This window comes from Equus caballus, chromosome 30, assembly GCF_041296265.1.
Source record: "Equus caballus isolate H_3958 breed thoroughbred chromosome 30, TB-T2T, whole genome shotgun sequence".
NCBI lineage: Eukaryota > Metazoa > Chordata > Mammalia > Perissodactyla > Equidae > Equus > Equus caballus.
Genome location: NC_091713.1, coordinates 33,889,370 through 33,909,987, shown reverse-complemented (window position 1 = coordinate 33,909,987; position 20,618 = coordinate 33,889,370). Strand labels below are relative to the sequence as shown.

At 33.1% G+C, this 20,618-nt stretch overlaps 1 protein-coding gene across 11 annotated transcripts in view; it reads left to right on the top strand.

Annotated features, from left to right (window-relative positions):
- The window catches only part of DENND1B (DENN domain containing 1B), a 243,962-nt gene that overhangs the window by 99,373 nt on the left and 123,971 nt on the right, over window positions 1-20,618 (top strand). For 6 of the 11 annotated variants that reach the window (XM_070255837.1, XM_070255841.1, XM_070255838.1 and 3 more), the window contains exons 4-5: window positions 8,002-8,051; window positions 10,036-10,108. In XM_070255837.1, the coding sequence (XP_070111938.1) occupies window positions 8,002-8,051; window positions 10,036-10,108 (123 nt within the window). Of the gene's footprint in view, window positions 1-8,001; window positions 8,052-9,988; window positions 10,109-20,618 lie in introns of all 11 variants that reach the window. The other 5 variants (XM_070255835.1, XM_070255834.1, XM_023632503.2 and 2 more) reach the window with 1 other exon arrangement.

Genomic DNA, 20,618 nt, shown 5'->3' with positions numbered 1-20,618 from the left:
CATGTATGTCTTCTATATATCCTGGTATTTTTCACTTTTCCTACCAATGCTCTTATAACCTTATATTGTAATTGCCTGTGATTCCTATTCACATGTTAAATATTTGCTAAATGAACATTCATAAAGATATTACTATTCATACAAGTAAGTTCACACTGAGTTTGTAAATATGAGTTAGTACTGATTAAGACTTTACACCTTTTTAAGTAAATAGTCTTCATAGAATATTCTGTATTTTATAATTGTGTAGTTATAATTTAATTCTTCTAGACAAAGCCTCCAAATAGGTAGACAATCAATTATGATTTTACCAGACTTTGAAAATATCACCATGATTCTCATTTCTACTATATGATCTTACAGATTCCAAGGGCCTTCAAGGCATAGATAAATAATTAGTAAATATACCGTTGCTCCCAGAATCTAATAGCCACCTAAAGATATATTTTTCAAACACTTTAAAGTGTAGGGTTCCTGCCTTATGCTCTAAAACTAAAGGTTCTGTTATTTCTTAAAGCATCAGACAAACAACAAGATTCCTATCTGGTTTATCACAGGATTCACTATGTAGGGAAAATTGAGCAGTGCAGGCATAGTTCTGAACCAGGTTCAAGGCGAGACCGGAAGAAAAGGCTAATTGTAATTTACTGCTCTGGAACATATCGTATCTCTGTTTGTCATCTGTAACACAAAAATCAGTTCTCTAATGTGTGATCTATGCAGTAGATGGAGAAAATTTGCATGAATATCATGAGAGAGATTTTCTACACATAGCCTAGGTGTAAAGAATAAGAGAAATAGTGTGAATCAGGATCTGGCAGTCTCTAAGACTGGGAGAAAACAAAGATGAACAAAGAACAAAGAGAGATTACCTCAAAATTAAAGAAAATAGAAAACGTAATTCTATAATAGAGGCCAGTGGTAGAAAGAGAATATATTTTCCAAGGGTACCTTTAACAATATGTTAGCCAGGACAGTTGAGGGAAAGGCCTAATTTGAGATTGTAGAAGAGACCAAGAAATAACTTCTGTTCCTCAGGTTGGCCAGTGCCTTACATAGAGTTGATAATTAATCTTTATTAACTGGATTGATAAGTAAGTACATGAAAAAGGAATTTTATTAATAAACCCTCCCTTAAATGAAAAATGTTTGTTGGCATGACTCTTTGAAGATATTTTTAACTCAAAAGAAGTAGCTGGTATGGTAGCCCAAAGTAAACTCCTATACATATTGAAATCATCAGATATGTACATTATATGACTTTGCAGTGTTAACAGAGTTTCCTCTATTGTGTTTGGTTAAATAGAAACAGTTGAATATATTCAAATCTTTATAATATGTCTATATCCATATGTACCTATATTAAATATATTGGAAATCTTTAAAGGAGGCAGATAAATTATTTAGTATAATATTTATCATCATTTTATATCTCAGTATGTTAATGTTTTGGCATAGGTCATTGGACACAGGACTTTAAATGTTGTATTCAGTAAATATTTGTTGAATAAATATCTTCTTTGTTTGAATTCATGTGACATTTAAGAGTTCTTAAGTAACTAATTAATAAAAGAGCAACAGTTGTTCGGGGGTTTTTACATGCCTAACATTGTCTAATCATTTTACATGAATTTTTATTTAATTCTCACTTAATCTTCATACAAATCCCCAGATGAATCCTCACTTAATCCTATGAGATAGATAATAATTTTCCTCGTTTTCTAGGTGAGGTAACTGGAGCACATAGCCAATAGCTTGCAGAGCCAGAATTCGAATGTTAACTGCTTGACTCCAGAGCATTGTGCACTTGACCACTGTGATTTGCCTGTGTGTGTGCCTGTGCGCATGTGTGCCTGTGTGCATGTGTGCCTGTGCACATGTTTGCCTCTGCGCGTGTGTGCCTGTGCACGTGCCTGTGTGCATGTGTGCTTGTGTTCATGCCCCTATTTTCTAATGATCTGATCTTCAGTATCCCTGTGCTGAAAATCAGAAATCATATTTCTTTACCCTTCACAGCATCTAACTGGGTTGAAGTCATGGTAGCTGATCAGTAGGCAGACATAAAACTTGTTTCTTTGTAAAAAGTGAAGCATTTTCCTACTTAATTCTACTTAATCTTCATTTAAATGATTGATATTCACTTTTAAATACCTTAGTATCTATAAGTGCAAATTAATATTATAGGCATTGTTCTATTTTATTATATATTTCTGTTAATCTAGAAAATGTTACTAGTTAAAATAGAGATCAATGAGGGAAAGAGTATATATATTTAGTCTGAATGCGGTGGGAGGTTATATGGTTGTTAGGGAAAGGAAAGGGAGTCTTCCTGAATGGCTTTTTCTTAGGTAGAGTTGGATAATGTTATTCAGATCCTTGATTAAAAGTTAATGTTAACCTAGGGATAAAAATCTAAAAGCAGTTTGTAGTAAATTTTTGACAAAAAAAACTTTGGGAACTCATTTGCATACACACACACACACTTTCCTTTCATGCCTTTCAAATGCTGTCTTTATCTTAATGAGGGAAATGTATTATGCCTTTTTTGCCAAGCAAACCACCTATCTAATTGTAAAGATATATATTTTGTAACATCACTCTACCCTGTTTCGAATCTAGGCTTTTTCCTTTTTCTTTTCTTTTCTTTTTTTGAGGAAGATTAGCCCTGAGCTAACATCTGCTGCCAATCCTCCTCTTTTTGCTGAGGAAGATTGGCCCTGAGCTAACATCTGTGCCCATCTTCCTCTACTTTATATGTGGGACGCCTATCACAGCATGGCTTGCCAAGCGGTGCCATGTCCACACCTGGGATCTGAACCAGCGAACCCTGGGCCACCGAAGTAGAACGTGTTAACTTAACCGCTCCACCCTCTGGCTGGTGCCCAAATCGAGGCTTTTTTATTGTGTTAGACTAAACTCAAGTGCTTGTTTGTAGACTGCAGAGCTCCCATCACCTAAGACTGATACACGTAGAACCCAAGTCCTTGAAATTTATATTTCAACGCACAGTTCTTTTTATAGCAGAATAAATTTGCATCATGGCAGATGTTTAAATCTTCCAACAATAAAATTTCATTTTTAATTTTTGATAGTGAAAAATAGCTTAATCAGAGATAACAGTCTAAATGATTTTAGTGTTAGAATTCACAAACTTATGGTGCTTTCCCTAATTTAAGGAGGAGGGATGAAAGAAAAATTTACTTCTAATTGGACAAGTACATAAAGGTAAAAACCATGAGAAAAATCCCACAGTGGGCTCAGTTATTCTGATGGTTATTCCTTGCTTCTAATCTAAGTTTAAAATAGATTCTCTAAGCTTAAAAAGCTTAAAAAAATGGGAAGATAATGTTTAAAGAGGCTATATGTGTAATTTACCATATTCATGTAATTCTGTCTTTTAATAAAACATTCTGATTTAATAAAACACATTCTGATTTAATCACTTGTTAATATAGCTGTGTTTTCCTCGAAACTTTGAAACATCTTGCAGCGCCCCTGTGAGTTTGCTGTGGCGCTGTGGACCATCTCAGTGTGCGGTTTGGGCATCTTGATTCTGCACTGTGTAACCTGCTTGTGACTAAGCAGCTCAGTGCATGTTTCTGTTGAGAAAGAAAATAGTTTATTCCCCCTTGTAAAGCAGAAACAGATTGAATGAATACTTATTTATTTTGGGAGATAATACTCAAAATTAAGTAATCATCTTTTTAGAAATCTATGGCCTTTGTGAAAAATTAGATTAAAATTGACAAGTAGCCTCCTTGTTGTTGTAAAATGATTCTAAAAAAGTGTTATTCAAATGAATAAAATTATGGATAGTTGAAAACTGTTCTTACATAATAGTGTGTTATATTTTCCTTGAGAACTTTAGTATAAATTTAATTCTTATCTGATTAAAATTATTGTGAGGAGTCTTAAGAAAGAAAATATGATACTTCACTCAAGCTTCTTTATAATGATGTGTGTCGTGGCTAGTGGAAAGTGCACGGATTTGAATTCTGAGTTTTCCTCTAACTCGTCTAAGGATAGATAACCATTTTCCTTGTCAGTGATTAGTTTAGGAATGGCTGTGACCTTCTGGCCAATTACATATAATGGGAAAGTCAGCCACTGGGGCTTCTGGGAAAGGTTTCCTCATTGATAAAGAAGAGACTCACAGAAAGAGATGCTTCTTTCACCGGACACTACCATGTCGTCATGTGATTTTCTGAACTTTGGCAGCTCATTTTGTGACCATGTGTAGAAGTAGATGAGGACAAAGCTAACAAAACTCAGGACAGCAGAGCAGAGGGACGGAGGACTCCTGAGCCCTCAAGGAGGATGTTGAATTAATCAGTCCCCAGCAAGTCTACCTTGTCGCTTCTTTCAAGGAGAGAATAATTATTCCTTGTATATATTAAGCACCCTTAACTGATACAGGTAGTCTTGTTCCTTAATTATAAATTCTATTTAGATTAAGTTAAAGAGTCAAGCCCCTCTTGGGTCTGTAATGTAGGCAATCAAATGTGTTTTGAAAAACCCTCCCAAGTGATTCTTATACCTTCTTATCTTCCTTCTAATTCTTTCTGCTCTCCCCTTGAGAACCTCTGGAGCAAGATAGCTATGAACTGGATTAAAAGGACTTGATGAATGATTGGTTATATGCCTAGGTCAGGGAAAGGGAGGGGTCTGGACAACTACCATGGTTTTGGTTTGGGTAATTGGGTGGATGGTGCTGCCATTTCTGGGTGATAAGGACCATAACTAAAAGAATGACTTCAGTTTTGTGCATTCTGAGTTTGAGGTGTCTGGGGAACATTCAGAAAGTGATACTAGAAAGTAATTTTCTGTGTAATCTTGGAGTTCACAGAGATATCTAAGCTGTAAGACTACAAGCTTTGGTAGTTGTAGTTGAAACCGTGAGTGTAGATGAGGTTGCCTAGGCAGATGGACCTTATTGAGTATGGAAGAGAGGAATACATGGAACCTCAGAGAACATCAATATTTCAGTATCGGGTAGGGGAAGAAGTGGTTGAGGAGGAAAAGTAATTACTGACATCAACAATGACATATCTTATTTCATCTTAATTTTTCTCAGAGAAATTCTAACATCTTTGTAGTTATCAAACTTTAATGGGGAGGTAAATGTTACAAATTTTAACTTTTTTTTAAAAAAAGTAGATTCTTAAATGCTTGCTTCCCTTTATTTGGTTACTTTCTAATGCTAAGTGGTAACCTCACGGGATGAAGAGTTAATATACCACTCTAACACTGGCAGTTTTCTCTCTTGTCTCTCACAAGACCAATTTGATCTTGATGCTTATTACTACAGATACGGAATATGGGACTAAAAAATAATGTATAAATTTTCGTCAGTCCTTGTTTGCAGTCCTTTTAATGATAGTAGATGTGTTGTTTTTAGGGTACATATGTGTATATATATTATTGTCCCTTGTTTTTTGCTATTCATAATTTTTTATTCTACTTTTTTCTTTTTGGTATTTCCATTTTTAACATTTAGACATGTTAGTCAGTGTACTCTTTTTGTATAAAAATAAAATATTTTAGAGAATTAAGAGGATTTTGAAATCCCAAATATTTTTTCTTGCTAAGGAAATTAGATATTTTGTATAAACAAAAGGCTGTAGAAAAGGGGGAAACGTAACTTTTGAAGATTGTTATCTTAAACTTTTCACATAATCTGTGGATGCCAACCTAGAATTGTGTGTGTGTATGTGTGTGTGTGTGGGTGTGTGTCATATCAAAACCGTATGGTGGGAATATCAGACTTAATGAACACTTCCAATAAATAGACAAGTACAATTTTCAATCAACATTATTGCGAAAAGGATCCAAAAAAATCTATTTGCATGTCTTTTATTCCTCCCTCCAAGTCTCCCTCTCTCTTTTCTTTTTTAACTTCAGTTTGAATAGCACCTGTAATTAAGGAAGAAAACCGAGCCTTGGGAACTAGGTAGTACTTCCAGCTATTGATCTGTGTAAACCCAGCTTATACTGTCAGGGGAGAAACAGTCAACTGCTGAGCTGCTTTGTCACTGACATAAGCTGGGAGAGGATTTTTTTGTCTATACTGTTTATACACTAGTCTATAGACCTGCTGGCTGGTTGAATTTTAAAGAGTGCGGAGGTTTAAAGACTTGTCCCCTGAGGGATGCTTCTGCCAGTTGGGCAGCGAGCTGAGGCTGTTCTGCAGAAGCTTGTGCATGTGCGTTGCTTGTGGAAGAAGGGAGGGGGAGGGTGTGAAAGATGGAACCACTAACTGGGAAGCAGTCTTCTTAATTTGAGTCTTAAAATTGATATGAAATACATTGCTAGTTTGGGTTAAATATATTTAGAGGTAGACAATGAATTTTGAATATATATCTTGTTACAGAAATTATATGAACGATTTTACAGAAGGGATATCTAAATAGTGTTCATATGTGTAGTAAATATGGTAAATGGCTTCACTTTATGTAGCACAAGATAAGGGTTAACTGGTCGAATGAAGTATTCTCATGTAATGAACTGTTTTTTCAGTTTAAATAATCATTTCAAGTTTAGTGGCTTTTTAAATTATATTTAACAAAATATTATCAGTAGTAAAACAGTTAGCTTTTTCTCAATATGGGGTCTGTGCTGATACTTTTAAAGGTACATGTTCATAAGCAAACCAAGGTACCCTGTCCTAAAGATAGAAGATTGCTTTTTTATATGGTGCTTGCTTTCTGCTTCAGTGGCTTAAGGTTTTTGAAGCGTTCTTAGGAATTGGCATAGGAATTTTCCAGTGTTTTATTTTTAATTGATACCTTATTGCAGTATACATTTTAACAGAACATGAAAATTTTTACTTTAAAAGTATATATATTATATATATATGTAGGGTTTAAATATTCAGATATTGATGATTTCTCTGGATGTAAGTTTTATTGGTAAAAAGGTGGCAGGTAAGGTATTTTTTGAGGGGAGTGATGACTGTATTAAGATATTTGCTCTTTTTTCTTTTTAATAGGAAACATCCTCATAAATCTCTGCTCTGTGTTGTACAATCACCTGGCTTTGAACTTGTATAATGTTTTCTTCAATTCCAAAGTTTAACTTTAGATTCTAAAAAAATTACTCTGATTTAACTCTGATTCTAAAGTTAAACTTTAGAATTAATTTTAAGCTGTTTTTCATATATAACAAAATAGATCTTTTTCTATTTTTTGCCAGATGGCTGACAATTATTTGCATTTTATTATAATTGTTAACGGATGATTTTTAAAAGTTTTAAAAATTATTTTGTAATGACTATAAAATCACTGCAGGTTTCAAAATCAATACTTTGCTTAATTAAAACATTGATTTTCATATTAAGCTATTCTTAAATGAAAGTGCACAGACTAGAAGCTATATTGTTTTAAAGATTTGTTTTTGCATGTGCATTTTTTTGAGAGTGGTATTTGAGGTAAAACTTAGTGTTACTGTTCTTCAATTTACCAACAGTTGAAACATATAAATGTGTTTCTTTAGCTATGGAAAGCCTTCTTTTTAAACCGTTTTACTCTAGGACATGTAGAGTTGTTATACCTCCAGTAATTCATTCAGCTGCCAACTTCGTTCCCTTTTCTCTGCTTGCATTTTAATTGAAACAACATTTATATTTTTGAGCCAGGATCTGTCAGAAGTCCCTGTGGCTAGTCTGTGGTACAAGTAGCAGCAGACGTAGCTTACCCATATGGTGTGGTGCTTCTTGTAAAATCCATATGGCCTTGTTGAAGGGAATCCCAGCGGGGATGTGAAGGGTGTTAATACCCTTCAGGCCAGGCCTTTCCCTCCTGGGGCTTCCGTGGCATTGTCAGTGCAATCTGCCAAAGCACAAACTTAATTCCTTTTTAATAATCAATTATTTTAGTCTAGGAACCTGCACTATTTTCTTAAGAAAAAACCAAACTTTTTCCCCCTAGAAAATGTCTCAAAAAAAGTTGTAACTGCATCTTTAAAAATATTCTAAAACTTTTTTTTTTTAATTTGCATTTGCAGGAGGTACTACAGAGTGTGCCAAAGTTCTGTTTCCCCTTTGACGTTGAAAGGTACAGTATATAAGTCATCATTTAGATAATAACTTTAGCCCATCTAAGTGAGCACCTTAAAATTATTACGTGTTTTTTTTAATAAAATGAAATGTACTTCACTGCTTCCAGCAAAAAACACTAGAGGTTCAAAATTAAATAATATTTGAGTGAAGAAGCCTTTAAATCATTCTATCTTTTGTTTTCTCCACTGTGACCAGTAGAGAAGTCTTAAGGTTACATTTCTTCCTTTTGTTTTTCAGATACATATTGTAAGTACTAACAGAAAAAAATGTTAATGTGTCCTTGACCAGAGCTTTACAATTGTGTCTTTTAAAATTAGATGTATATATCCTGGTTTCTCTCTCACTTCACCCTAATTGAAAAGACCATCTGTGTGATATTGTAAAACTCATGGCTGGTTGTCTCCCAAGAATAGCTTTATAGAAATAGCGCAAGACTATGGAAGGCTACAGGGAAACCCTCCCAGTGGTTTTGAAAATCTCATTATGTTTGTATTTTACTGAAAAAATACTGAATGAATAGAGTACTACCTGTGTGTAGTAGGAATTTCACAGAATATGTAGCCCTTTAAGCATAATAACAGATCACTTATTGTTTTCCATGTGATTTTCACACCCTATTATTAGTTTTTTTAAAGAGTATGGTATGAGGGGATTTTAAAAGAACATTGACTTTAGGAAAATATTTTGCTGAAGTAAGGATTAGTGAAAATCTAAAATTTTAGGCTATTAAAGATAACATTTTCCGAATGATGGGCTAATCAATACTAATAAATATTGCTGATAAATGATACCCCTGTTTTACCTCCTTTCTGGAGAATCACACTGCTAAATTTAAAATTTATAGTAAAATTTTCAAATTAATAGCAAGGGTAAAATAAAGGAAGAAAAGCTGTGAAAGCATATTGTGAACGTTGGGCACTAGAGGGCACATTAGGCAATGGAGGTTGTTTTTGAAGTTTGTAAAAAATTTTTTAAAAACTGTCCACTTAAAAGTGTACTCGTCAAATGTTCAGCATTTGAAATGCAATATTTCCTGACAATTGCAGACAATTTTTAGTACTGGCACATTAGTAGCAAAGTAGTTTATTTCAAAACCAAAATTTAGGTGTCATGGATATTTCATTTCAGGATAAGGAAGCAGATGTTCAGTTATGGTTGTCTAGTGGCAAGATTATAGCCAGTAACAGGAAATATATATTTTAAATAGCAATAAAGATTCAGTGTAATGATTTATATTGCACCTCACACTGCAGTGTGACACATACTATGGTAGTATGATACTTAATCCAAAATTAGCTAAAATCCTTTGTAATAAGCTTTTTTGTAGAAAACATATTCTTGTACTTCGAAATTTATTCTCAGTATACAGGTAGCTCTAGAAAAGAAGGGTAAAAAAAAAATACCAATAGTATTTTGTATGGTACTTTATTGGGTGAGAATGTCAACAGAAGCAGCAATTAAACAGAGTTGGTGGTGGCTGCTCTTAGATTCTAAAGCAACCTGATTTGCTATTTAAGCAGTCTTAGAATAATCAGGAAGGGAGAGGTTAGAGTTGAGCAGACTCAGTCATTGTGTGTAGCTTCTCGTGTCCACAGTTTCAGTAATTCTGTTTTCAGAATTTATGAAATATTTCACAAGTATTTTTAGGCATGTGAAAGCTTATGGTAAAATACCTTCTTATTCCCTGGTAAGGGATTAGTATATGCTGAGTTGCTTGGCCCATGAGGTATTACAGTTTATTTTGATGTTTGGCTCATGATTTAGTTTACACATTTCACACTCATTTCAGTTTTAGAACATAGTTCCAGCTTCAGGAACCCACTGATTGGAAAGATGAAACCAACGCCACATATAAATATATTCTTGTTTTTGCTTTTCTTTAAGAAAATTCTCACACAAGGCTTAATGTTTGATAATATTGCTGTATTGTAGAGTGTCTCAAAATCAAGTTGGACAGCACTTTACCTTTGTCCTGACAGACATTGAGAGTAAGCAGAGGTTTGGATTTTGCAGACTCACATCAGGAGGCAAAATTTGCTTATGCATCCTTAGGTGAGTATTTGTAGTAAAACAGAATAAACTAGATGCACAATAGATTAACTCTGTCTTTCTTTTGTGCTTTGTTTTGCTTTGAACTTTAAAAAATAATTTTTTTCCTATTTGTTTTCTCTAAAGCCAAGTAAGTTGAAAAATAATTTTATTTACTGTCTTTACATGGCATCAGTTAGGTTTAAAGATTTCCCAGAAACAGCAGACTTTTTCTTGAAAGAATTGGCTCTTTTAAAGATTAGTTTTTTGTGGTTTATTTTTGAAAAATTAGATATTAAAATATGAATTCAAATAATATGTTTCACATATTAAGTAGGATGCAAAAAAATTCAATTAAATTAGTACATGCTCTTTTCTATCACTAATGCAGAATTTGGATTTTTGAAAGTAAATTGCTGCTTTAAGGCAAAGGTTCAATCTGGCGATTTTAGGCAGAAGTGTTTAGAGGTGTTTTATTTGGCCACATGGTGTTTTAAAAATTTTAGAAGATGTTTCTAATTTTATGAATTTTAGTGAAATTTTGCATAAAATTCATGTTTCTGACTCCTTTTGCTAGATGGGAATATTTGCTAATTCCGGTCCTCCACTCCACAGTAGCAGCAGTAAACTGGAACTGAGCCACAGTTCTTTAGTTGTGTCATGAGTTTACTAGTTTGCCACAAGTCCTCCCTGTCCACTTCAATTGCTTATGTTATCTGCCTTGATGCAATAGATGCTTAGGAGTGTGTCTCCTGTCTGTAGACATAGGATTTGCGTTGCTGGCTGTTGAGAAGGAAGGGTCCTAAAGGTTAGCTTTGCTTTAATATGTCCTGATGAATCAGAAATCCAGATGCACTCTATAAAAATAGGACTCTATACTGCAATTATAATGTAGGTATTGGTCAAGCTAGGTTCTATAGAAATGTTTATAAGAAGAGAAATAATGTTTAATTTAATAATTAAAATATCACAAAGAAAACTTAGGTATAAAATTGATGTCTACTCCATTCATTTGCTGTTTGGCTACATTCATACCATTCTTTGAGGGTTAGGTTATAAATTTACTTGGAACATTTGTTAGGCTTGGAGAATTTTCTAAATCTTTATTCAAAAGTAAATGCTTAATTGCTTTATAAGTAATAGAATGTAGATGCGCCTCCACTCTTTCTTTAGACACAACTTTTTCATCTGGATAACAGTTGATTTAAAACTTATGTTTATCCAGACGACTGTTATGCTTCAAACTGTGGGTTGATTCTTCTGATTTGAGTCCAGTCGGTTGGGCAGTAGGGTGGAGTGACCATGCGGAAAATGGCTGGGGAGGGCTCCTTGCATCACTGTGTTTCATGCTGAAAGTTCAAAAGCTGCGGTTTAAAGGGAGTAGAACCTTATGACTCTGCCCAAGACACGTTTGCTCCAATAGAAAGACCAAAGCTGTATGTGCTTCCTAATTTCCCTGAGTTTTTAAGTCTTTTCATTAAAAGAAGCACATTTATGGAAAAGTTTCAAGAATAGTATAGTGAACTCTTGTATACACATCATCAAATTCAGAATTGTTAACATGCTTCTCTCTCTCTCTCTCTGCTCTCCTCCCCCTCAGTGTTCACACACATATGTACAAATTCTCTTTTTCTCTCTCTCTCTCTTATTGTGGTGTTGTTTTTGCTGACCCATTTGAAAGTATGATGTGGGCATCATTTTTCTGTAATGTTTTACAGCATACCACAGTGCCTCCAAAATGAGTTCCTGATACTCATAATTAAAGTCTGAACCTTTCTCTTTGTTTTTAACTCTTAAAATATTTTGAATACACTGAACCTGTTAATAATTAGCAAATAGTTATTAAATGTTCACAATAGTCCCTATAAACATGCTTGTAAAATAAACATTTTTAGAAATTTCTGTTTAAATTTAGGAAAGCCATCATTACTTTAAAATATTTACACAAAATCTATAGCTATTTGTTAAATGACTGAAAGATTAGTATAGTGTCTGTGTCTCCTGGCCAGTTGTCGTTAATTTGTAGGAAACAAATTCTAAAGCAGTTACAATAATCAAGTTATTTTTTTCTGTGGTTCTCAAACTTGTATATGTGGAAGAACACCTGAATGTTACAGTACTCTTTGAATTAGGAAGAGTTTTACCTGCAGAAAATATGCTTATATTATATAAATGTAATAAAAAACAGAGGTAACATCATGTATGCCAGTAAAGAAAACGTTTCACAATAAGTATTATTGGTTATTTTATCTTTTTTCTAAAAAAATTGCTCCTTTTACATTTGGAGTGATAAAACTCTAAATATATTAGAAGAAAAGATTATGATTTTTAAAAGTTACTGTTGCTGTGAGAGCTTTTATATGCCTAACATTTGAGTCCTGAAGCCAAAAAGATTGGAATCTTTGACTCTATAATGATGAAAACTTTTTGTTTGTGACAAATATAATAAGAAAATTTAAAATACCAAGAATAAACAGGTAGGAATATATTTACAACCACTGTAACAGAGAGTTAATAGCCACAATACTTAATAAGCACCAAGTTAATAACAGAAAGAAAAATAACCCAATAGAAACATTACTAAAAGGTCTGAATAACATTCATAGAGGAAATGTGTATAGCATGTACACCTGTGAATGATGCTCGGCGGCTTTACTAAAGCTAAAAGAAATGAACATATTTAAGATTGGCAGAAGTTAAAATTTTTTTTGAAAAATAAGCATTAGGAGAAACAGACACTTGATGTGCTATTTGTAGGACTATAAAATCACATAAACGTTTGAAGGGAAATTTAGTAATATCAGAATTTTAAAATCTCGTATGCCTTGATTCAATTAATTCCAGTTTTAGGAATTTAAGTCTCAGAAATATTCCCAATGGTGAGCAGTAAAGTGTGAACAAAGTTATTTATTATAATATGGTTTATAATAGCAAAAAAATTGGACATAAATGTCCCTTAGTAGGAATTGAATAGGTTTATTATGGTACATTCCCCAAACCCCCCTTTCTGGGCCCACTCCCTGCCAGACTGTTGTCTGTTTTGTTCACTGATGTATTGTATTCCCAGTGCCTACAGTAATGCCTGGCACATAATGAACTCTTAATAGATACTTGTTGAATAAATACATTAATAATGAATGACTAATACCATAGAATATTATTTAGCTATTAGGAAAAATTATACACACATATAGGTTCTGACTTGGAGAAATGGTTATGATATATTGTGAAATCATGAAACATTTCAGAGTAATATTTTGTAGTATGTTCTTTTGTTTGTGAAGAAGTTATATGTTTGTACAAATGTATTTTAAGAATGTATATTTTTAAGTAGTTAATAGTGACAAAAATTTATATATTAACATATGATTGCATATACTTACAAAAAGTCTAGAAGGATAGACCTCTAATTTTTTTACTTTATACACTTCAGCATCCATCCATGTTTTGCAATGAGTAAAGTCATTTCAATCAGTTTTTCTTTGCTCTAAAATTCCGAGATGTTAGAACTATAAATAGCATATTAAAAATTAGAATTTAACCAGATCGTCTTTTGTCAGGTAAAATATCTAGTGTGTTTGCAGGATAGGAAATCATCTCACTGGGATGTTTTAGCGTACACACTCCAAAGGCAGTGAGCTGATCATTGTGGTACAGCAGAACTAAGATGGCCCGGGACAGTTGCATTCTGTGCCCTTGAAATTTGGAATCACTGTGAAAGAATGACCCTTGGAAGAGAAAAAGTATTGCTTGTGAGATGATCCTCCCATCACCATCTTGAAGCAAGATATTAGTGTTTTGCTGTACTTTCAACACAAAATGTTCAACATTGTGGAAATGCTTTGTGAGGTGGGAGGAGAAATACTACCACACCTACAATTTATTTCCTATTATTTTTCTCTTCCAGCAACACTCATTTAATTTTATTGTATCCTTAAAGTGTAGTTGAAGGAAGTTTGTTTAGTTTCAATATAAAATCAAGACTTAGACTCTGACTAGTAATTTTTTGAGGGCGGTGGGGAAGGAAGGTAGATTTATCTAAGGAACTATTCATAGAAGTGGTTGGGGCAATCAGGTCTCTTCATTTAAAGGTCAGTTTTTTGTCTTTTTGGATAGCATACTGTACTGATCTGGGGGTTCTATGAGAGAGATCACCTGTGCTGGTCTTCAGAGTATTTACTGGTGGCTGATCAAAGCTGTAGAGTAATGTTTGCATTCAGTTTTGTGGGACTGTCCTGGTCTTAGAATTCAGCCTTAATTCTAAGTCATAAATTCTAATGCTCTTTGAATTTAGCCTTAATAATTACGGCTCAAATTTATTGAAAAAAATGACAATTGTATAAGAAAGACACAGAAATATATCTTTAACCATGTTTTTCTGATAAAAAAATATATTTTACTATAGAAAATTTGAAAAATCCAGAGAAGTTAAAAAAAGACAATAAAGGTGCTTATATATGCAACACACCCGTTACTTAAATCTTGGTATCTTATTTTGATCTTACTTCCATAAGATACATTTACAAGTCTTTCTGTTGGATAGCAAACTAAATAAGTAACTGTAATCTTTATTTGCGATTTGTAAAATGAATGAATGTGTATAAAGCAGTTTATAAATTGGAAAAGCTGCTATGGCTTTTTCATGTTATCCTCCATAAGTGCTGGGAATTTTTGCACGTGCTGAATCTGACAGTTGGTCATTTCACTTATTTCTTTCTTTAAAAGTTGAGATTTACCACACAGATGATTTCTTTTCTGATTATCGTTTTTAAAATTAGTTACTTATATCTTTACCTGGAATATATTATGACTTTAGAATATGAAAAACTTTAATACCTTGTCCTTGAAGCTGTCTTTTGTGCAAACTAGTTCATTTATATTGAAACATACTACATTTTTAAGTATTCTGTTATAAGATAATACTGGATTGATTATTCAGGGGTCATTCTTAGTATCAAATGATTTAAAATTCTTATATTGAAATTAATATTTCTCTTGTCTTTATGATATCCTGTTAAACACTTGAAATTTTTTTCTATCATGATCAAGTAAATATATCTGCACCAAAAATCTTTTTATTTATGTTATCTTCTAACATTTGAATTTGTGTTTTAGTGACTTAATTTTAAAAGAATAATATTTATATGTCTCGTTTTTATTGATATTGAACAGTTTAAAATATTTTACGTCCTTAAAGAGTAGTCATAACGAAAATGAAATACATTTAAGGATGTTTAAGATTTTTAAATATACAGTAAAATTAACTACAAATTGGTAATACATTTTCATTAGGAAAGCAAAAGATAACTCTGTTGGATTTCTTGAATAGCAGAGATTTTTAGGTTAGAGGCAACAATGATAATACTAATAAAAACAATAAATTAACAGCAACTTTGTTTAGTGTTCGTTTACCAGAAGCCAAGCACTCTGAGTGATTTATATACTTTATTAATAAAAACTACTCTATTCCTTAGAGTTCTGAGCTCAAAAATTTGCACATAATACTTTAAAGCTACTTTTCTCCATTCCTGGATGATGCTTTTATAAGACTTGAAAGTAATTTAGATTTACCTTAGAGTTCTAAGCTGGAGAATTTGCACACAATGCTATAAAAGCCATGTGTTCTTTTTCTCCTGGATTTATGCTCTTAGAAGATTTAAAAGTTAAGTATATTTGATTTCTGTTTGTTTTGTTCACTTTTTAGAAGAAATATTAGAACTTAGGTTTATTTAATATAAAAGTTATTTAATTTTGAATTTTCAGCCACTGCCAGATGCTTTAGCTCTTTGTATGACACATCTATCCTAGTTTCACAAGATTTCAAAAATATCCTGAGATATTACTAATTTAAATCTTGCCATTGTTCGTATTTAGAATTGCTTTCAAATGCTAGCACAAATGCAAAAATAACTTTTTTCCTAATTTGATTAACATAATTTTACAACTATAAAATTGTCTCCAAGGGTTCAAAATGAAATTCACTAATAAGGAAGACAGATTGATGTGTAGGGCCTTTGTAGTCATTCCCCCCCCCCCCCCCTTAATTCATACCAAACTGGAAGCTTTCACACTCTTCCTTTGGGCAAATCTCTTAGAAGCAGAATGTTTCAATTTTACACATTTTGTGTCAATTTTCCAGACAGAAAAACAGCCTCTAGACATTAGACGTTTTTCTACGGAAAGGCAGTTTCCTTAGTTTTATTTGATTACTATAAGTTAGGTTCCTGCTGATCACTTAGACTATTAGTGGTTACCTGACTATTTGACAAAAAACATTTCCTTTCCTTTATTTAACCTTTGACTTTTGAATGTAAAAGTTTTATCAGCTCTATAGTGGAAGCACAAGTGTGGGGGAAGTCTTCTTACTGCCACAAATGGACTCATGACTTTATGTATACATCTGCCTTTTTGCCTTATGTCTTCACAAAGAATTAAGGAAATAATTTTATAGGTAAACTTTGAAGAATCTCCTGCTTCTGTTTTAAACTAATTGGTCCTAATATATTTGTTTCACATTTGTATATGTTTACAAGAGTATGAGAGTCACAGTTATTCTTTGTTAAAGAAATAACATTTCAGTTTTATGTAATTCAAGTAAAATATCTTATTTAGCCATTATAATAAGTTAAATACATGTTTTAAACTTTCTAGAATTTTTGTGGTTGGTTGTAACAAAACAGATTTTGACTGTCTTTGGGACTGTAAAATTTAGTGAAAAAAGATTTTAACTTATTGGTAGCCAGTTTAAGAGCTTATACGTTAGTTAAAAATTAATTGCTTTGAAAATATATTATCTGAAAATTATCTAAGAAACCACAAAAATAAAAACATGAGAATAACATTTCTTTTGTGGGCAAGGTAAGCTTATGTAATTTATAAGATTTATTGTATATATGTTGTTTTTGCCACACATTTTGTCTTTAAAGTTTACAATAGAATCTTGTTAAAACTTTTGAATTATTGACTTCTTTGTGTACCCTGGACCATTTTCTTGTCATACAAAAAAGTGAGCAGGCTTCCTGTGAAGTAGTTGTTCCATGTCAGGGGTTGTGAATTTACTTACCTGCGCAACAGGTAGGGGACTCAAACGAGATAAGCAGGTTAAGTGTGTGACAATAGGAAGTTGTGGTGAGCATGGTGCTCCAAATAGCATATGCCCCATCTGAAGACAGAAGCCATTACACAGCTGTAGGTATTTGTTGCAAAATGAAAAATAAGTGACCGGTAGTACCAGTTCTTTTGATTTTTAAGAGGAGCAAGAAATCTAGATTTTTAATTGAATTAGTCAGATTTAGAAGTTGGCAACTTATTCAGTTAAACCACAATGGTGCATTGACCGAACAAAATATGCTCATAGGCTAGAGTTGGTCTGCAAGTAGCCAGTTTGCACCCTCTGCTCCAGATGCTGCTGTTTTTTTTGCAACAGTAAATGTTCCTACTTCCTTGACATTTCTAGGAGCACGACTGGATTACAGGGTAGTTCCACTTTGATATGTGATGTTTTTAGTAAAAAACATAATAATATGCACTCTTAAAAAGGGGCTAATTATCACCAAGAACCAGTACGTGTGCACAAAGAGCACATTGTGTGTAACTGCAGTTCTTTATGGTGATAGTACTTACTGGTGTATCAGGCAGAGCTGTTGTAGAAATTTCAGAGTCTGTTCTGCTATCAATCATGAACAAATTATATGTAGAGGAAAATATTGGCTAGACAGTAAATAATGCAGTTATGAGTCTTCTTATTGGTTAAAATATCACACTTACATTGCTAAGAAGTAGATTTATGTTATTTTGGGAGGGGTCTTGTACTATAGTGCAGGCCATGTCCTTTTCAAAATTTTTATCCACAGTGGTGAACATAGAAGCAGTATTAAAATCGCAATTAGAAGGAATTACCAATATGTTAGATGAAAGAATCAACTTAAACAGATCTTTATCTGCTGAGAAATTTGCCCACATGAACAAAGTATAATTTAAAAGGCATGAAGATAATGCTCTGAACATTAGTTAAACAAATTTTGGAAGGTAGAATTTGCTTTAGTGGATAAAAATTATTAGTAGACTGATTAAGATTAAACCAAAATGAATTTTGTCACAGTTTATCTAGCCACCTGAAAATGTCTGATCATTGGACATGTTTATTCAAAGGCTGACTATTATAGAAATAAATGCCTGCGTTTTCTGATGGACTGTCTGTGGTGGACCCCTGAGCATATATTGCTCAGTCAGGTTGATCAGAGTTCTAATCCCAGGTTTGCCATTTGGTAACTTTGTGACCCTGGATAAATTACTTTAGCTTAGTTTAGTCAAATATACATCATAGCATTTTTATAAGAATTAAATGAGATAACACATATAAAGTACCTAGCATATTTTCATAGATATAGTTAGTGTTTAAGAAGTTTTATTCGCTGTACTTCCAATTATTTTAACGTAGTCTCTGATTCTTAGATTCTACTCTTTTCTCTCTGGATGGGCATAGAATGACCTAGTAAGTCATACTGCCCAGATAGAAATAACCAGGCACGATGGGGCCTTCAAGATGACTATGAGAAATATCCAATAAGTGTAAACATTGATATAATTGTTTTTTTAGAAAATAGTGTTAGTCTGATTTATAGCTGAAGTCATATTAGAGGAGGTCGTAAAACATCAAGTGTCTTGCAGTGCTTTAACCATAATAGAGCTGAGTGTTGAATTTGATACTAGGAGGATGAACATGAGCACAAAATCCAGCACACCCTGTATCAAGAACAAACATAGCCTGGTACCAGGATGAAATTCAGTAAAAGTTAGTATTCTTGGAGATTATAAAAAATAGTAATAATTATATAGATTATTTATTTGTTTTGGAAAATGAAACAAATTGCATTAATAAATAATTGATTAATGTTTAGGTTTCTTTTCAAAATTTAACAGTTTTTATTTGTGCTAGGTATTTATTATATTTTTTATTTTTATAGCAAACCAGGAAAGAAGAGTTAAGTTTCAATAAGGTTTCACATTATTTGTGTAAGGTGAAAATGGCAATGTATGAATTAACATTGGTAGACGTGCAACCAACTAAAATCAATAAACTTTGCTGTATCTAAAGATTCTTGAGACCAGGATAGAAACAGACCAGCATGTTCCTTGAAATAGATTAGATCTCATCTTATGTGAACATGTAGATAGGAACTATACCACACATAGAAATTTTCTTGAAATAGCAATTTCTTTAGTTGAAATGTGAACATGAAATGACTACAAATGAAAGAAATTGCCCTCTATCCAAGGAACTGTAGTGTCTCTTGGTAGAAGGACATTCCCTAAGAAAATTATTTCGTTGAGTTATAATGAGTATAGAAAATATAATGTAGTAATTTACATCATGTTGAGTTGATAATTTAAAAACAGTATTAATAATTTTTAAAGGTTTTTTTTGTAAGTGAAAGATATAACAGAATAGCCATCTAAGTACTAGAGTTTAAAGAGTTGAATAATTTAAACTTGAAAATTGAGATTACCAATATTAGTTTCTGATTTTCAGATTTCCCAAAAGCTGTCAAAGATTTGTCACATACTACCCGAATTTTTCCAGGCTCCCACACAAAGTTGTCAACATGCTTGTAAACACCCTGCCAACATCTCCCTCCCGTTATCTTCATGTCTGTTTCAGTCTAGGTTGCTTACGTTGAGGGCCTTTGCACAATTTATTCTTAGACTTATTCCTCCTTTTGGCTTCACTCCCTCATTTTGTTGAAGCCGTCCTTTAGTACTTTCCCCAAAATAGTGTGGAATAATAGTAAATTGAGGAATAGTAAATTTTTGAGTCCTAGCAGGACAGAAAATGCTTTTAGTCTATCCCCATACTTGATTTTTTAAAATTCTTTTTTTATTGCAGTAACAGTGGTTTGTAATATTATGTAAATTTCAGGTGTATGTCATTATATATTTCGATTTCTGTGTAGATTACAACATGTTCACCACCCAAAGACCAATTACAATCCATCACCACACAAATGTGCCTAATCACCCATTTCGCCCTTCTCCCTCCCCTCTTCTGCCCTGGTAACCCCGGTCGGTCCAATCTCTGTTTCTGTGTATGTGTTTGTCGTTGTTTTTATCTTCTACTTATGCGTGAGATTATATGGTATTTGACTTTCTCCTTCTGACTTATTTCACTCAGCATAATACCCTCAAGGTCCATCCATGTTGTCACAAATGTCCAGATTTCATTGTTTTTTATGGCTGAGTAATACTCCATTGTGTATATATACCACATCTTCTTTATCCATTCGTCCCTTGATGGGCACCTAGGTTATTTCCAAGTCTTGGGCTATTGTGAATAATGCTGCAATGAAAATAGGGGTGCATATATCTTTATGCATTCATGTTTTTATGTTCTTTGGATAAATACCCAGTAGTGGAATAGCTGGATCATATGGTATTTCTGTTTTTAATTTTTTGAGGAGTCTCCATACTGTTTTCCGTAGTGGCTGCACCAGTTTGCACTGCTACCAGCAGTTTATGAGGGTTCCCTTCTCTCCAC